Source organism: Achroia grisella, unplaced genomic scaffold, assembly GCF_030625045.1.
Source record: "Achroia grisella isolate CSIRO2021 unplaced genomic scaffold, CSIRO_AGI_Agris_v1 utg900, whole genome shotgun sequence".
NCBI classification, from domain to species: Eukaryota; Metazoa; Arthropoda; class Insecta; order Lepidoptera; family Pyralidae; genus Achroia; species Achroia grisella.
Genome location: NW_026713059.1, coordinates 2714337 through 2734564, shown reverse-complemented (window position 1 = coordinate 2734564; position 20228 = coordinate 2714337). Strand labels below are relative to the sequence as shown.

The 20228-nt window shown below is 30.3% G+C and overlaps 1 protein-coding gene across 1 annotated transcript in view; it reads right to left on the bottom strand.

Moving 5' to 3' along the window:
* Positions 1 to 5604: 5604 nt before the first annotated feature.
* LOC131853240 (uncharacterized) overlaps positions 5605 to 20228 on the bottom strand; it is a 64877-nt gene continuing 50253 nt past the window's right edge. The window contains exons 5-7 of the mRNA XM_059204081.1: positions 18724 to 18831; positions 6862 to 6921; positions 5605 to 6133 (exon numbers count right to left, since the gene is read on the bottom strand). Of these exons, the coding sequence (XP_059060064.1) occupies positions 6047 to 6133; positions 6862 to 6921; positions 18724 to 18831 (255 nt within the window). The 3' untranslated portion in view covers positions 5605 to 6046. The remainder of the gene's footprint in view (positions 6134 to 6861; positions 6922 to 18723; positions 18832 to 20228) is intronic.

The following is a 20228-nucleotide window of genomic DNA, read 5'->3' as shown; positions in this document are numbered from 1 at the left end:
CCACTTTCTTTCTTGTAGTGTTTAAAAGTAGTACAACATCATAAGCATTTTGCCGCACTTCTTATGTCTTTACGACTAACCTTGTGATGTTCTCAGAAATAATAATGCAAGGAACTCTCTCTTTTAAAGTGGGCTTCTTTTTAATAAGCATAGTGAATATCGTGCAAAGACAAAGTAGTTGGCGATTTCTTTTATTAATTTTTATTATTCATTTTATTTTTTTAAAACTACTTTTTTATACGTCCTGTCCTACATTTCGCAGCTGCATTGTATAATATATTATACTATCCAAATCTACGTGTTTTTATCATGACGGCCTCGGTGGTCTAGCGGTTGAACACACCGCTATTTTTCCGATGGTCCCGGATTCGATTCCTCGCACGTTGCGAACATTTGTATTCATATTTTTTTTTATCGGTCTGAGTATTCCTTGTTTATATAGTATTTATTTACAAAAAAAAGTATAGTCTATGTATTTATACCATATCACACAAGCTCTGCTTATCTTCGGACTACATGGCGCTGTGTGAATTGATCAGAGAACTTGTTATTATTACTTAGACACCAATACAGTCAGCTACAAGATTAATATAAATAAAGGAACACCATACCACTAATAAAATAGATGCCGCATGTTTTGTAATGCAAGTAACGTGCTACCGGGGTTATTTCAGTTACAAATTACTGTAATTTGCACAGACTACAGCCACCACGACACGATAAATCACCAGGACCACTTGAGGCACAGTCCGTAGTAATTAATAATAATCATTCGTGGATAGAAACCTAACGGAATTTATACAATTTGAAATGAACAAGTAAATTTTGCTTGAAATTACGCGTGAATATGAAATATATAAAATGTAGTACATTATCTATCACACATTACCTCAATTTGCCTCAATTAAGATCTTTATTTAGTTTATTATAAATATATATTATTACGGATAATTCTTGAATAATCATCCATATAAACTTACAATTCAAATATAATTAGGTTTCTAGTAATTTTCTTCCTATTATCTATATTCACAAAGCTACGCGAGTAAGTTAGAGCAAAAAGTGTTACCTAAAATGTAATCTATTTAGTCCAAATATCGATTGAATCCATCCAGTAGTTTTAGCGTGATAAAGTAACAGATATAGTTACAAATTTTCGCTTCTGTAATATAACAAGTGCTAAGAGAATATTAAGTACATAATATTTGTAAAATTAATCTAATTGCATAACAAAGAAAAACTTCTATCAAATATTCATATTATTAAAGAAATCTCACAATAGTCTCTAAATTAGTAACGGTAAGAAAATATTCTCTTTATTGTCTATAGTGCTGATTACCGTTTGGCCTAGCGTAGTCACGTGCATGTTTGGTGTTTTCGCAGTGACCTGGAATTTAGAACAGATGAAGGTTTCGCTCCAGTTAGTATTCAGACATGTTGGCACTAATATTGTTGTTGTTTTCACAATCAAGTTCAATCATATCTGTATTCATACTTAGATTTAAATTTTACCAAATTGTATTATTAGTCCATGTAATAACTTATACTACCTTTTCAAATGTTTTTGGTAAGATTCCAAACGCATATGCACGAAGGAAAAATTGCACGGAATATTTGCAGTGCTATCCGCACTTTATTAGTATATTCCGTTCCGTTTTTAGTAGGCTAAAAATTATGTATTTTTTTCTCGTCTTCATTATATAGCTGTGCCCGCAGTTTCACCTTCAGGAACTTTATGCCTATGTGTTATTCTGACGTATAAGCTATATTACTGTATAGTTCCCGTTCAGTAGTTTTTGCGTAAAAGAATATCAAATATGCATACATATATACTTCTGCATATCCATATTCACGAACTTTCGCATCAATAATATTAATATGATAATTATAAAATATTAAATATATATTATGATTTATATTTATTATTCATGAAATAAAGTGTATATTTATTATACATGTTAAGATATGTTCACAATTAAATATTCATTGACTAATATTGTAACCGAGAAAGTGTGTCTCTATCTAACTTACCCTTTTACGACTAAACTGTTTATTAGATAACTTATATTTATAAAACAATCTGGAAGGCGTGAAATAGGGGATGAAAGTTACAGCAAACAAAGTTGGCGTATCAGTTAGTCAAGTAAATTCGTTGCGTCCCAGTAAGTACCAAGGTTGATGAGGTTCCCCCGACATAACGGCATCGTAACAACACCACACCATCGTTACAACAGTCTGTTATTCTACGTACGCAAATATTTGTCCCGCCGAGAAATTAAAGCAAGAACCCTCGCGAATAATCCTCTCTGGTAATGCTTTGGGCGGGATGTCACGTATATAACATTCATGGCGAAGGGATTGCATGTTTATTGAATAATGTATATATGTATATACATGTAATATAATGTATTTTATACAAACATACATGAATAATATAATATACAAACCGTTTGTTTTATATACCTGTTTACAATTATGAGAATGACCAAAAGGTTATACGTACACTTAGGAAAAATCACGGGATGTTTCCATGTTTTATTCATTTTTATTGAGTTCCATGTATTTAGGTAGTGATTCAAATGCCATGATCACGGATAAACCCGTTCAGCAGAGTTTCAACCGCCATGATCATGGGTAAACACGGATTTACACGTGATGATAGTTTTTTTACGTATAAATAATGACCCTGTCAAATTTAAACCAGTACACAACGTGAGGTTATTAAACATTTATTACAAAACCGATTTTTTATTCCGAGACTAACATTCTCTGGAATGTGGTAAGCGGCGCCTATATACATGAACAATAGATACTACGGAGATCATGTGATTGCCCTTGGGAGCAGTTATATGTCATTAGAATATACCTTAAAAAAAATTATATACTGTAACAATAATTAAAATGTAATAACAGTTATAACTAAATTTATTACTAAATGAATAATATTTTTAAAATTTCTGTTGTTTCGATGTCTTTTGCAAGTTTACTTTAATTAATTTAAGTTTAATTAACAAATGTTTTCTAATTCTGGTTACCAGCAAAGTATTTTTAGTTAGGTCGCTCCAAAACAAAAGCCAAAAATTACGAGGAATAAATCACGCAGAGAAAACAACGGGCGGGTTTATCACTAAACGCTATCTCTGAAACACTAAACAACCTATGAAAGGAAGAAAAAAAATCTTAAACATTATGATCGGAGGCAGGATCATATTTTTTTGTGTTTATAACTGGGCATACATAGAATCTAGGTTAGTACTTACTATATGTATTGTATATGTCTACAGTCGATAACTAATCTGTTACGAACATAATTGTAAAAAAATAAATCATAAAACTAACATAACAGATAAATTCAAATACAAACCTTTTTATCGATCCACATCTCTACATTTTTGTATTACTGTAGTATGTTGTCATTTACACTGTCTAATATTTTGATTAAAGACTTTCACAATATATGAGTTGCGAAATGTATACTATTATGCAGACACGCACACAGTTCTCTATTTTTTTTTAATTTGTATTAAGTCTACAGTTTTCACAAATAAATTGTAAATAATTAACAATGACATATACATATGGTGACTTGACTAAAATGCTGAAAATGTTAATTCAGTTCATTACATTAAACACGCTTTTACCAGGCAGAGAGAAAAATAGGAACAAATTAGATGTCAACATTCAATTTATTAGACGTATATCTATTACAGTATTGGAATTCCATTGTAACATATAATATACTCTTTTATTTCTATTTATTTTTACAGGAAATATATATACTTTGTTATTTGAGCATTTGGCGCTCAATGTTTTAACATTTTCTAAGTATTTACAAGCGTTACAACAAGCTTAAGATATAAATATACATCTATAATAATATATATACAATTTGTTCACCCAACTTTCTGACAAAGTACATGAATAATATTTACAGATACTTAGAAAGTAAACAGGATTTTATACCAACAAAAGACATTTTGAACGCTAATATTCTTGCGCCAAGCAACTTTGGCGTTTGCGATTAGCCCCGTATTAACTCATTTAGAGGATATAATTCCATAATTATTACAATTGAAATAAGTTCCTTATATAATCCTGAATGTACACTTCAACTTTGAAGATTATTCTATACCATATATCACATTAACATTGTTGTCTAGACTTGCTGAAAATCTTCATTTATTACTAAGTCTTCCCACGAGTATTTCAAACATTTTATACATAGCTTTAACGAATTAGCCCTAAAAGGTTTAGAAATCATCAGAAACCATTCTGTTGTTGGATAAGAAGCTTATGAAAAGTCGTGAAGTAGTTTTTGAGATTATCACGACCATATAGTCGAACGTGAAGGGGCTTGTTTTGTATTAATACTATATAATTTTCCATACTACATCCATATTTTAAACACAGAATATACGACTAAAAGAAATAAATTCCAATTATGTAATATTAAAAAATATAACTAAATAAAACCAAAATATTCCCTAAACAAAAATACATAAATACCATTTAATGAAACATAATCTGCGTCAATTATAATAATCATTTATTATTTATCAATCATAACAACTTAATGCGTAACGTAAAGGAATTCTGTATTAAACTTACGTAGTGCTGGCTTTGTGGTGAAAGCCGGGCGTTAGAAATGCCGTTACTTCGCCTCGGTTTTGCGGTCTTGTCGCTGATATTCCAGGCACTTACTCCTCAAGAATTTCATTCAGTCAGATATTTGCTAAAGCCAAGAAGACTTTCAGTTTATAGTAAGAAAAAATAATAAATTTAAACAAGAATTTTAAAAGTCTGCCCGATTGTATCATAATGGCATGTTAGCCTAGGCATTCCCAGAGAAGAAAAAAAGAGAGTCGCTGCTTCCCCCCATCCCCTGAAAACTATACATGTTACAATATACATTAAAATAAATTAATTTTCGGTTTAAAAATTTTAATAGCTCCTCTCCCCCTAATGGTCCAACTAGCCTTACCAGAAGCAAATCTGGCTGGCAAATCAGTTTTGCCTCTAGAGGCATCCTCTATTTATCAGGCACGGGGTCAGAAGTTCCCTTCTGATATAGGCTGCGTACGTCTACCGTCTAGTAAAGTTATTTATGCTGCGATGGTCGTATATGGAAAGAGATTATATATCGAACCAACCGATACCTTGGATAAACATGATATTATGGGATTTCGTAGATTACTATACATTCACATATGGACGCCCTGCCATTTGTGTATAAGAAAATATGGTACCACAATAAAAAAGCATGCAAGTAATATGTAAAACAAAAATGGTTGGTGACATGCTTTTAAGTACTACTGTGGAACAAAGAAAGACAATATTTTTCAGGAAATTACATTGACACGTATTTCCGGATCTTTTGGAGTAACATATATACTAAACAGCTTGAATAGATTTCTTTAAAAGGGCCGTATATATTATGACAACAATAAGTGCGACAATATTGCGGTTTTTGTCAGAAACTTGAAAAATGTAATATGTACTCGAATTTTAACTAGTAATCACACAGTACAGATCAACCGCGGCTATAATTAATTACTTATTTGCAACAATATAACAGAGTCTTGGTTAATGTTCCAAATTCGAATATGATGCAAAAATCGCGTCAGTGTCGCTTTTCTTTTGACTCGCAAGGAACTGACTGACGGGAAAGCGAATCTCCATTCTTGGAGTCAGATGGCAGGAGTTGGTCCGACGGTAGTAGTCACAGTTCGATAGCGGCTCTACTTTCCACATAACTCCGGTGCAGAGGAAGATCAAGTTCACTTGTTTGCAATAACAAAACATATACTCGACTGAGTTCGAAATTCAAATTTGATTCAAAAATAAATATTATCATGTAATAGTCACAACTCTGTCACAGCAGCGTTCTTGTAAATAGAGCGACGCGCCGTCAGAGCGAATGTAGACTCGCGTCGGTGTCGCTCTCCGCGCCTCCGAGTAGAAGAGTGGACTCGCAAGGAACCGACTGACGGGAAAGCGAGTCTCGATTTCGTGACTCAGAGGGCGGGAGCTGGTCCGGCGGTAGTAGTCACAGTTCGATGGCGGCTGCGCCTTTCCACGTAACTCCGGCGCGGAGCAAGTGATATAGCCTTAGTACGCACCATATGCATAAACACTGCAAAAGATATTACAAAGTTCCATATATTAGTTCCATAAATATAAATTAGCATTTTCAATATAATTTACTTATGACTCATGATCAATTTGTACATTTTTTTTATAACTAGATACGGGATTATAATAAACTTATTATGTTTTCGTCTTTTAGGACGTTTAAGATGCTGTAATACACGCGCCTTACTCACTCTGATGAATACAATCTCAATAATAAACATATATATGAATACAATAGTAACTTCATTAAATTCCCGAAAACATTCATATTTATCTAATAATATTGTCTATAAAAATTATAGAAATACTTAGTAATGTATTCAAAATAAATATAATTATTAAAGGGAATATGGAATGTATTACTGGATAAAGATCATGTACTAGAAATAGTAGTTATGCCTATTTAATATAAAACAATAATAATTGTACGGTACTCTACAAAATCAAGTCAAATGAAAGTGACATATAAAAAAGAGGTATCAGAACAATATAAATATTTATAAAAAGAATGGTGGACAAGTTTCCAATAACAGTAGTCATAACCTATCATGAATTTAGTATCATAACTAAAGTTACAGGTTATCTGAGTAAAATATCCTTAAAAAATATTTTAAGTCAATTGAATTCAGTACATAGGAAAAATATACTTATGTAACAACCTACATAACTTGAATTCATGTGTTATCTACAATATTTCTAATTGGTAACTTGAATAACAAATATACTCACATTCAAAAATATCCTTGGTATTAAAAAAGATATTTCCGCCTTACACATGGCGTCGAATTGCTGAAACAAAAAATATTAACGTTAATCAAACTTTAATAATTTAACTTTCCATCACTCAATCATATACAAGAGCATAATGATATTATTAGGTAAGTGAGAAATGGTAACTAATATTCAAAAATATTACTTATATATGACATTTTAAGCACTATCAATTTCAGTTCAGTATAAGGAACGGGCAAGAATGAGAACTACTTTTTCAAAATCAATATTAGGACTTATACGTCTAATATTATATTAAAAAATCCTGTAGAAGAAATAAGGCTTTATTTCTTCTATAGGATTTTTCAAAGTAATTCTTTATTGATGCTTTTCTTAGTATGTCCAAAATATCTTTCAGTATTTTAATGTAAAAAAAATGAGATTCATGTATACAAGTATACTATACTTGTACATATAAAGAATATAAAACTATATACAGAAATTAATAATTAGTTACGACGACAACAAACTTATTTTTGGCAATCAATAAAATATCTTATGGCATCGTAATACGATATATCAATTTTCCGCTTCGAAAATGCCTACGTAGTTATAAAATGGTACAGTCACCACTAAAAAGCCCTATTTAACGAGCTACTAACCATTTTCATGGTAGTAAAAAGTATACTTACTTAAAGTTAAATTGTAGAACGTAGAAGGTTCCGTATAAATAATAATTTTTTAAAACTTTCAAAATACAAACAAGCTGATATACCTACTTGATGAGGATAGAATATATACGTTAACACATGTAACATATAAATAAATAATTATTATGCTGAAAATCAGATCTAAATGTTGTTGAAACAATTTTTAAATCAAAGTCATTACATAACTTTATTTGTAATTGTAACACCGTTTGTATTTCGGTTGAAAGGCGAGACACGACTGTTTTGACGACCGACGATATAAATTTGTATATGATATAATGTTGAAGATATAAATTTAAAAATAATAATAAAATATTTTTACGTTGGAACTGTTCCTTTTAAGTCATATCTGCATTTTAATATATTATAGTATGCAAAACTACGTGACTAATGCAATAAACCGATCCATTACAGAATGAGAATAAGATGAAAGAAGCGCGACATGTTGGTACTCCGAAATCACATCGCATGATGTCCTATTAGTTCTATTGTATGTAGGCAACGGTTACCACATAGAACCAGGTGGGTTGTAAACTTGTTTGCTATTCGATTACATAAAGAAAAACCAATCACTATATTATTAATACTAATACTATACTATTAATAATTATGGAATCCTAAAAATTTACGCGTGCCTGTAAATATTTTGTACTGTCTCGTCATAAAACTGAGGCGCTGATTGGAGTCTTTCACGCACCATTGTATACATTGTTAAAATTTCTACTTTAATATAATAGGGTAATACGCTTATTACATAACACCTTGATGACCTCGGTGGTCTAGCAGTTACTTCTGACGGTAGCAGGTTCAATTCTCGCATGATATAACTGTATATATAGGTATTCCTGAAAATGACTATTTATGTGTGTGTGTATATTTACTTATTTAGAGACTTCTTTAATTTAATACATGTATTTGTGTTGTTTAGCACTCAGTTTACAAGCTTTTACCTAATTTAGGTTAAGATGACGCTGCGTGAATTGTCCTAGGATATTACTATTACTTTTATATCCGTTTATCCTAATCTGTCTATTTTCTTTTTTTTATTAATATAATAATAAATATAGACAGATAGAAATTTTAGAAATTTTATTTGTACTCCGCTGTCATAATTAATAATAGAATATAAAGTTCATGGCTATTAAACAGTCGTTTGCATTTACGCTGAGACAACCTTTTCAGTTTTATTCATTTAGATTTTATTAGTTCATTTCTTATTTATATTCTTGTATAATTTTATTTGCTGAATAAAAGACTAGTAAGTACTATTACGTAAGTAGTATACAAAATTAAACTTAATGATATCATTAAGGTCTTTAAGGTCTATAAGGTTTTATATGCTCACTTTTTTTGTTTTGTTAAAAAAAAGTGAGCATATAAAACACTGGCGAGACTGTCTAGTTAAAAACAAAATTAAACTGAACTACAATATATAAATAAACTAGCTAATTCTTGCGACTTTTTCTACTTTTTTACTGATATAACATAGTCTATGTCTGTCCTCGTGATACGATCATAAACATAGTTACAATTCGTTCAGATATAGTTTACTAGTGAATTACAAACGCTCGCATTTATAATATTAACATGAATTTACTATATAATAAGTATTTTAGTAGTAGAAAATCATCCGATTTTTATAGCTGAATAGGTAAACTCAAGGGCTGGTATCAACCCTATAGTATACCCAAACTTTACAGAAAAAGTCCTTCAAAAAGTTTATTCAGGGTTGACATAAAGTAGAGTAGCCGCTTACCATTAATCGGAACGACCAACGTACTATTCAATTTCAACAATCATTTAATAAAAAAAACATTACCCTAAACATATTGCAATAAGATCGCATTTCGTGTAACAATTCTACAATAGAAGTACTTACTATGTAACAGGCATTAAAGTATCAAGGACAGAATATCGTCAATCGATGTTAGCGTTGAATGTGTGATGATAATAACACTATTAGGCTATTAACTCGCTATTACTATCCATAAAACCGGCCAATATCGTGATGGATATGTTTATTAGGGAATTAACCTATGTAAGTGACATTTTGCTAAGTCATCAAAACTTAATTACTAGGTAAAGTGAAATTGCTAACGAAAGTTAATTCAAAACTGTGTTAGAACGAAACGTTTGTGGTAGCTAGGAAAACTAGGAATCTGTTTTCTAAAGTACTTCTAGTTTATTGAAATTTTGGTATTTTGGATTGTAACACATGTGTAGAGAATAATATTTTATATTAATTCTTTATAACATATAGTGTATACAGTTAAAAATTATAACATCTGTGACATCTTTAACATAATTAGACTTTTAACTTAGTTGAAAGTTAAAATCTACATCATATATATAAAAATAGATACGTCGAAAAAATGTAATGGAATTCACTTAAAAATATCTTCTTACATGATCAAAATGTATAAAATTACTTACTGGATTTATAATTACCTTGTTTAATTCCGCTTCTATTAGTAGGCTTCCAAAATATATACACGCTCTATTCATTGCCTAATGATATCTCGTTTAGACGCGAAACACGTGTCGTAATATGGGTATAGATCCAATAACGGTCAGAATTTTCACTAATAGGGAAGGTCACAACTTCCGGTAGCGGAGCTAAGGTTTCCGCACTTTATATTTGTGGTCTTAGACATACCAATTGTTGCGGAATTAAACAAAATAATACAAATCCATTAAATTATGAAGTAGACTTCCGCAAAATTTCTTACTCATATCGAAAAAAATTATGATAAAACTTTATGAAATTTTTTTGACATTAAGTTTTGAACTTATTTTCATAATCAGCAGATTATAATCTATACTGACGAGTCTTAATGAAATTTAATATGGAGATATACCGTATTAAACAAATATAGGACTATATCTCACCGTAATAAATAATCTAGAACGGGGTAAAATGTTGTGTAGACGAAGTCGCAGATAAATTTAAATTAAATTGTATATATATTTATAATTCGAATATTGTTACAACATAATCCATCCATATGAATTTATCCAATATGTGTTTTTAATTAACACTTGATATAACTTGATACTTCATGTATATATTTAGATATACACTGAAACATTTTAGTTGTTGTACACTAGCTGTGCCTGCGATTTCTACTGCGTGATATTATTGTAAAGTTCATTAAAATTCATTGAGTGATATAAACGTGAAAGAGTAAGAAACATCCTTGAGTATATATCCATACTAACAAACTTCCGCGTTTGTAATATTTGTAAGATAAATATTACAAATCATAAATACAGAAATGTTTCTCGAAAATGCAGGGGGTAAACTAAGTATGTCTCTCTAATTATTTGATTTTTTATCGTTGTTTCTGTCACGACATAAAAAAACATATTATAATAGTAATATGTTTTTTTTTATCAACCAGATTTTAAAATAGCAATCTTTCTGTCGAGTTCGGGTTGTAATCCAATAGGACGTCGTTGTTAAGATATATGGATAAATAAGTCCTAAAAAATCTCAACAATTATATATTTCAGCGTGTATTTGGAAAAAATAATGGTGAATGCGAGCGCGCGCTATCTCATTCAGCAACTCGCCGTAGGGCGCGACACGCAAAGGGTTTATTAGAGCACAAACAAACACAATTTGTCCGTCGTTTGTTGGGATACTAAATTAAGGTCCGCCTGAGATTTGTACAAATTCTGTGATTATTTATTTAAATTATTATACTCAAGTATCTACATTCAGGCACTTTTCATTCAACATTCAACCATTTTATCGTGTTGTATCCAACAGCAAAATACCTAATATACAATACTTCGAAATAAATAACAATATTGTATCTAAATAAATTTTGTTGTAAGCGATGTATCGCTTACAACAAAATTTAATACAGTTATATTGTAATTAAGTCCTCATATGTGACCATATTTATATACCTAACGCAAAATCAAAGATATGTGAATCATATTGCACTTATTTCAAGTATTATGTAAAAAACTAATGAATTTTAGGTACTACTTAAAAATATTATAATTGTACCATTCTAAAAGGCGTGACAGGACTATTTTTAAAGTCAGATCATTTCTTTACACGACAAAAAAATTCGAAATTATTATCAAAACTTATTTATCAATTTAAAATTTAAATATATGTCTATTTCTTTTTTGCGTACACAACTTTACATCTGAAATAATGTTACTAACATTATACTATACAAAGAACGCTCGTTAAATTTAATGAATCTATTTATATATCTTATATTAATTTATTAACTATTATATCTGAGTTGTAGCATATATATTCATATAAAATTTAATTAAAACTTGTTTAGTAATTTTTTACCTCCATTTAGCTTGAGAGCAAATTCCCAGAGGGCATGGACAAATGACAAAAGTTTCCATTTGTAAATATTAAACTATAGTTATAAATTATACATTACAGTCTACACTAGTATTTTTAAGAGCGAATAAGAATTCTGTGATTTTTGTATACGTGGAGAATAATTTCCAATATATTTTATCCTTATTTAACAGCCTCGTTGGCCGCCAAACATCCGATAGTCGTGGGTTCGATTCCCCGCACTGTACTTTACATTTGTATCAATTATTATGATTGTTTATATCGGTTTCGGTTTTTTCTATTTATATTATTAAGTATGTATTAATAAAAAAAATGTATCTATGTATTTCTATATTATATTTATATCAGTTGTCTAGTATCCATAACACGAGCTCTGCTTAGTTTAAGCTAAGCAGAGCTTAGTCTCAAGTCGAGATGGCGTTGTTTGAATTGTCCTGGATTATTATTATTATTATATTCTATCTAATTAGTTGTTATTTTTCCGAAGTCCATTTCATTACTTTAATAGATTTATATTATTTGGTATAATTCTGCTACATGAGTTGACAGTCGTACTCTGGTCGCCGAACAATCAACACTATGCTATATTTGTACTCTATTCAATGCCTGATTATGGCTCGATCAGAGGCGAAACACGTGTCGCAATATGGTTGTAGACTCAATAACGGTCGGAATTTGATCACTAATAGAGAAAGGAGGTCAAGTTTTCACGCTGAATATTTGTGATTTTACACATGATCATGGTAGCAAAACTAAACAAAATAATATCAATCTAGACATCTTAAGTACCAATTTTTAAACTTAACGAAGCAAATTATACAAAAATATATAGTAGGAAAAATGTAAATAAAAATGCGTTATATATTAGTATTCATGATAACATATTATAATTTAATCTAAAATGAATAGATCCATACGTCTCTTGACTTCAAACGTCGTCGGATCATTACTTGTGTCAAGGACGAAGCCGATTTTAATCGACCACTTGACTCCCTGAAGTGCACTCTCGAATTTGAAAATCGTATTTACCTTCAACTCGATATCAAGTATCGAATGGATAGGATGATGAGAAATGTTGGATCGAAAGCAACCTTTTCTAACTTAAGGGTTGTCTGCCGCTACTTATTCAACTTATACATCAATTTAACTCAATATTATTCATGTCCGGATTTGTATCGGCATCCATAATTTATTTATATAACACCTGCCTCTTTCTATGGTATATACAAATATTATAAAGAGCCAGACCAACTTTGTTAGTATGAAACTATAATAATGCACCGATTCGAGAAATTCCATCATTGTCTGAAAGACATATATACTTTTTATTACAAAGTGTCACATAATATAGCTATTTTTTATTATATCTATCTATATAATAATGTATGGAAATCTCGCAAATATTCTAACCATCGCTAATTGAAAATGTTAATAAATGCATAAAAAAATGCAAATGTTCCTTAAAGTTTATATTCGTCACAAAAAAAAGACATATAGAGCACATGCATGACATTAATAACGATATAATCCTATGGATCTATTCAAAAATCCATCAAGCCATGATCTATATGATATGCCCAGAATTTGGACATATTCACATATTATATCTACATACAGCCGAAAAAACATTATTCTTCTTTCTTTGGCAAAGGGAGAAAAATAAAGGTGATTTTATTTCGCTAAGGTGAAAGCGGGAATATGTTAGATATAAAAACGTAAGGTAACCATTTATCAAGGTCCTACGTCCTTTTATATATTGGTAGTAAATACATTAGGTAGATTTTGTAAAACGTCGTCTGCTTGGGTAACTTAAACTCACCTATTTTAGCCGCCAAGCAGATTGCTTTGTACACTGCTTTGATTGGAAGGGTGGGCATAAGAGAGTGAAAAATAATGTAACAGGATATGGAAGCATAACATATTACTCTTCTGGAATGGTAACGCATATGTTATAACACAGGCGTCAAATATGATGTCCATGATGATGCATAGCAATCGGATATTAACATCACGATGAATATATTTACGGTACCTTCATCATAAACAATATTATATCTAAAACCATTTATATTTTGCAAAAATTCAAACAGTTAAATCTCTCTTATTAATTGAATCATCAAATTTAACTAAGGTAAAATTGTTGCTTAAATAAAATTCAGTAATCCTTTATTTGTTTTGTTTCAGCTTTAATATAAAGCTACACAGGCTTAAAAGCAATATGGTAATACATAATGTTTGTCTTTCGCTAATGTTTTTGAGGCAAATTGCTCCGCGAAACGTAGACATAACATTATACAGAATTTCATTTTTATTTAATCCCTTTTTTTAAAAGACTCGATAACGTATTACGTTATACATTAACATATTTTGAAATTATACCGTATTTTCTCGTTTTTCTTAAATCTTCCAACCCTGTATACTCTTCCATATATTTTAGATGTTATTTCATAATATTATGGTATATGAATTTGCATCGTGCTTCCCTTTGCTTATTTAATTCGCAAAATTGAGTTCATGCATTTTAGAATAATTTCTTCATAATGCTTACTGTCTTTTACAGCATTTCTGATAACACTACCATTACATACTTTATCACATAAGAAACAATAAGGTAAATATATAAGGAATTAGAAATAATCAAAAAGTAGTTCAAATTACTTTATATTCATTACTTTTAATCGATTTAAATATTAATAACTATTAATATTTAAATCGATTAAAAGTAATCACGCCACTATTGGGTGCAAAATTCTTTTCTAAGCGTAGAATTTAGGAATTATTCTCTTACATTGCTTTGATTCTTCTTTAATATAATCCTTTTACAACTTCCTTGAGATGACAAGAAATGGTCACGAGATAATAAATTAAAACTTTAATCACCTATCATTTTAATATCACATAATGTACCACATTATTAATTTTTGATATAAATGACTGATAATACGTTTATGCATGTGTTTAGTTCTCTGGCTTATATAATACAATAATATTTCCAAATTTCTTAGAAATACTCTATGAAAACCTTGTTAGCTTGAGTAGAATATTTTGCATTATAATCGTTTGAAGTCAATTGCAGTTCACAATGTTTCAAGTACATGGAGTAAAATTTGTATACAAAGTAAAAACCATTTTGCGGTATTTTACAATACAATAGACCGTTTTCGCAAAATAAATTTGTTTCAGTACATGTTATTTTCTATTCACACGATAGATTCGAAACGTGATATGGACAGTTAGGCAATTCTGTTACGCTATTACATATTCTGCAGCAATTAAGTAACCATCAATCTAAAATAACATATCGAGGAATACAATTAGTATGTCTGAGTGTATCAACTCTATATCAGTACATTTATATTGGATTATAAGTCCCTAATTATTTAGGAATAACTTATACTATGAATACTAAGCAACTTACAGGAATAATTAAAAACTTTATTTGTAAATATATATATAGAAAATATGTGAATATATCCAAAATGAAAATACGCGAAATAAAATAGACATACTCGTACTTTTGAGTAACAACTCAATTCATTTAAAAAAACAAGGAATAATTAGTATTTTAAAACGGCCCACAATAAAGGAAAAAATTACATATAAAAAAGTGTACAAAGATTTATAAAAATAATTAATGGAAGGTACACTTTTTTATGTTATCATTGTTGAACTAACAATTTTTGTCCATTAGTGAAAACAGTGATCCTGGACCTTTCTACTTACCATTTTAAATTACAGTTGCTTCCATTCATAGAAAGCAAGAAAAAATTCTTACGTCTAACTAAAGAGAAATCACTCTTTTATCGTTTTTTATCTAGCTCCGTAAAAATGTTTTTTATGTAAGTGCAGATGTTGGTGTGAATTTTCATAATTCAGTAGTATATTTTATTTCAGTACAAATTTCTATTTTATTACATCTTTTAACAGAGCTAAAAAAATAAAAATATGTATTTTATCGAAAGAAAATGTTTAATTATTAATGTCAATTTGTAATGGACAAACAGAAAAACTATTTAATTTGTATTAGATACGACTATAGATAACTACGATATCAGCAATTTCGTTTATGTATGATAAGTGATAACGCAATGATGCATTCGGCCTACGCTATTGTTTTAAGAAAGAGCAACAAACATCCATTCATCCATACTCACAAACTTTCGCATTTATAATAATAGTAAGATCTCATCTTTGCCTTAACACAAGAGCATATATATCCAAACGTATACATATAGACAAAACAATTTGTTTACCATTCCAGTTACACAAATAAAAGCATCCAATCATTTAACAACATTAGTTCCCACTAAAGGAATATCATCTAAAGCCGCAATTCGTGTTTAAGTAGGAAGAATTTTATTTCTTTCAATAGTTTCAATGGCATATAAATAATTTATCACTTGGGTTCCAATATGTAAGCTTTCTCTGGTAATGGCGAATAGTTGGATGTTATGTGACAGTTTTGTTGCCCATTTGATAGGTGTTACCTACTTACGGATTACCTATTTATTTTTTTACGTATTGCTACTATATTGGTAATGGAAAAAAACAGTATGAGCCATATAAGACTGTATGTAAAGATATTTTTCGTATGTTTGGTCAGTGAATGTTGCTAATAATATTTACCTACCGTTAAATATTAAAATAAACTATTTCGAAGTGGATGAAATATGCCTATTTCAAAACCTTTGTTGTGTTAGATATTTTTACTCACAAAACAACTACTTCTACTTCTATAAAGGTACATAGTTTTGGTCGATTATGCACGGTATTTTGTTTTATACGTACCATATACTCTAATGAATGAAAATATTTTGTTAAGATCAGATATCTTAAAGTACGAGTAATTCAACAGGCTACATACGTTTTTTTTGACTGACATTGCTTGCTGAATGGAACCAACCCTATGGAATATATACATAAAATATATAAAATCTATTTTCTGCTCAGTCGAATAACTATAAGCAAAATCAAAAGCAAACACTAAATAGTATATCATCGTCATCAAATTTCAGAATGATTTTTGGGTTAAGATGCCAAATCTCAACTCCCTTTTTACGTAGTCGAAAATATGTTAATAACTATATTTTACTCATATCAAAACTATAGAAATAAAAATTAATAATACCGCCCATATTAGAAATTTCAATTAAACTTTATTATATCTACAACGCGCACCAGTAAAATTTCTAATAATGTAGACCTAAGTAATCAAAGAACACAAGTAGATTGGTATGAATGTCGATTGGCGATTAGTTTCCTGTGAGTTCCATAATACTATGTACATATTCTTTTTTCTACAAAAGAAAGAAAGAACAGGAATATTTCCGTTTCAGTACTCCGAATAATAGAAGTTATTATCTTCGTTATTTTGTATTTTGTCTGCCATGTAAAAGCAATACGTGGGTGTTATTTTGATCTAAATATTTATAATAATAAGTACACACGAAAAGGACATCTTTTTAATGCAATTGGAAATTCAAACAATTTAAAGACCCTCTTAATGATATATGGCAACTGCCGATTGTACATAGGTATATATGATCGGTTGTACATATTACACATGACGTCACGTTTTTATGTGACGTCAGTGGTACTCCTTGTACGGTTCCATTCTAATGGACTAAGCCACCATGTCCTAATATTCCGTAATATCATTGCTATCCTCATATATAAGCTTCAAATAGAATGACACTTACAAATCAAGCTACTGGCTGCTGTCTTTTACAGTGTCTACACCAGAAGGACTTAAATTAGTTGGTGTTTTGAATATATTCTCTGTCTGCAGTCCTGCAATACCTCTGATACATAACGCTGGCATAAATCGTCGTAAAAATAACGACCGATTGCCATAGAGGAAATTAAGAAGAAAAAGAAACTAGTGATACAGAGGATTTTGATATAGAAGCATATAGTCTAATAAACCATATAGTCTAATGAACGAAAATATTATGTAGTCAAACGTATGGACAAACAAGCCTAACGCAGTAGAACTTATATTCTTTTAGGAAAAGAATTTACTTAAATTCTATCAGATGTGTGTTTTTGTATGTAGCAATTTAGCCTGTAAATTTCGTGCATAACGTTCGTGCGAGGAAACAGATGGGCTGACGGGCATGTTTTGTACGTATACCTTTCTAGTTTGTTTATATGATTTCTATATAACACAGATGGATCCCACCTGGAGTTCCGTCTGATAGTAAAAAGGTTCCTAGGCTATACACATATTCGAAATTTCGTATGGGTCTGGAAGTTATTATTTTTTTCGATTCATATGCTTACTGAAATAATATACTAGCGGAGACTGAGCTTTCGCAATTATAAACCGTGGTATTTGGAACAACAATAGTTTATAAGTTTTTTCTTTGTAAATAAAATAAAAAAACAAACCATTAAAATAAATTTTAAGCTAAGCTTACAAATTGATAGTAAACAGATAAACAGACAAATGTTCTAAGAATATATTTTAAGTTTTATTAGGTTCATAAAGTATGGGTTAAAAAAGAAGCAGATGACGATAGGTTGATAAAATCCCTCATTAAAAGTTTTTCTTATACATCTTCTATGTACGGACAGGAATCAGCTACATTTTTATTATATATATATATATATATATATATATATATATATATATTTAGATATAAAAGTGAACTTGTTTTAGCCCCTTGGCGCCTTAAACCTTCAACCGACCGTCATTAAATTTGACATACATGTATCTGACATTTAAATGTACTTACTACATAGGCTAAGTTACGAGTAAATTCCGGTCATTAATATGACTCACTCAGAAGAACATTAGAATGTTTTTTATTATGTAGATTAAAAACTCACCTTGTTAACATGATCTCTAAGTATATTGGAGTACACCATGGCCATCGCCTCCAGTGCCATGAACGTCATACATCCAACCACCCACGGCACAAGAAACGCGATATTTTCCTGAAAAATATTGTATAAGTCAAACATTGCTTTTCTATAAATATCATGAACATTTCTATTGGAATGTCTCTTTTCAAATAGTTCAAAGAAAGTAATTAATACTGAATGTTAAGAAAAATACGTGTTATTCTTCACATTGCGACTTTAAGATGTTACTTATGACCACGTAACATCCAAAATATTACATAGAATAAGCTAAATAAAAAACCTTATTTACAATTTTAACCGGGTCTTAACACGAATAATTTTATTGCTAATAAAGGTATTTATTTGCAACCTAGCCGAAATGACGAAAGAAGTTTAGGATTAATTTTCCTAAACCTCTCTCGAAAGTTTAAAAGTCACTAAATAAATTTGACGGCCTAACTTTGGTGGTCTAACGATTTAGCACGCCACATTCCAATGGTCACGGGTTCGATTTCTCGGACAGTACAACATTCATGAGTATGATTTGTCTGGGTGATTTCTGTATATATTATGTTACAGACATAATATACACAGAAATCACCGAGACAAAAAATATATATTTTAGTATTTATATCAGTTGTTTAATACCCATAAGCTCATCTTAGCTTGGGTCTATACCAGTGCAAGTGTGGTGTAAATGTAAGAGTAGAAATCCCTAAGATCAAAATAATTCCCTAAAGGTAAGAATCATATACCATTATTACATAGTATAAAACAAAGTCGCTGTCGCTGTCTGTCCCTATGTATGCTTAAATCTTTAAAACTACGCAACGGATTTTGCGGTTTTTTTTATATAGATAGAGTGATTCTAGAGGAAAGTTTGTATATATTATACATGCACACCCGTGCGAAGCCGGGGCGAGTAGCTAGTTTCTAAATAAAATATAGTGGACTACAATTCAGATGTTACCATTCGTTTTTAGTGACCTCTGTCAATAATACATACAAATTTCCGAAGTGTTATAAAATAATCAGAAACATTCCTAAGGATTGGTGAAATGGGTTAAGGTCAGAATCTGAACCTACGAGATTGGGTGACTGCCATTACAACTAAGTGTGCGGGGGACATATGAAATGGGCGAGAGACAATTTTTGGTGCGATTCCTTCTTCATGTCGCTTCGCACAATTTCATTCTGCGATCCGATGAGATTGGATTAATCTTTTCCAATTGGTATATCGGTTTTTCGATTACACTAAAAACATTTATTGTTGAATGTGTATTATACCTAGTATACAATACATCTGTGAAAAGGAAGGAAAGATTTAAATGTAATCCTATACCAAATTATTTAGATTGATCTTCACGACATTGACTCGGTGATCTAGCGATTTACTTCCGATAGTTACGGGTTCGATTCTTCGCACGGTGCAAATATTTCTATTCATATGATGATATTATTTGTGGGTGTTTTCTAGGTATATTATGTAT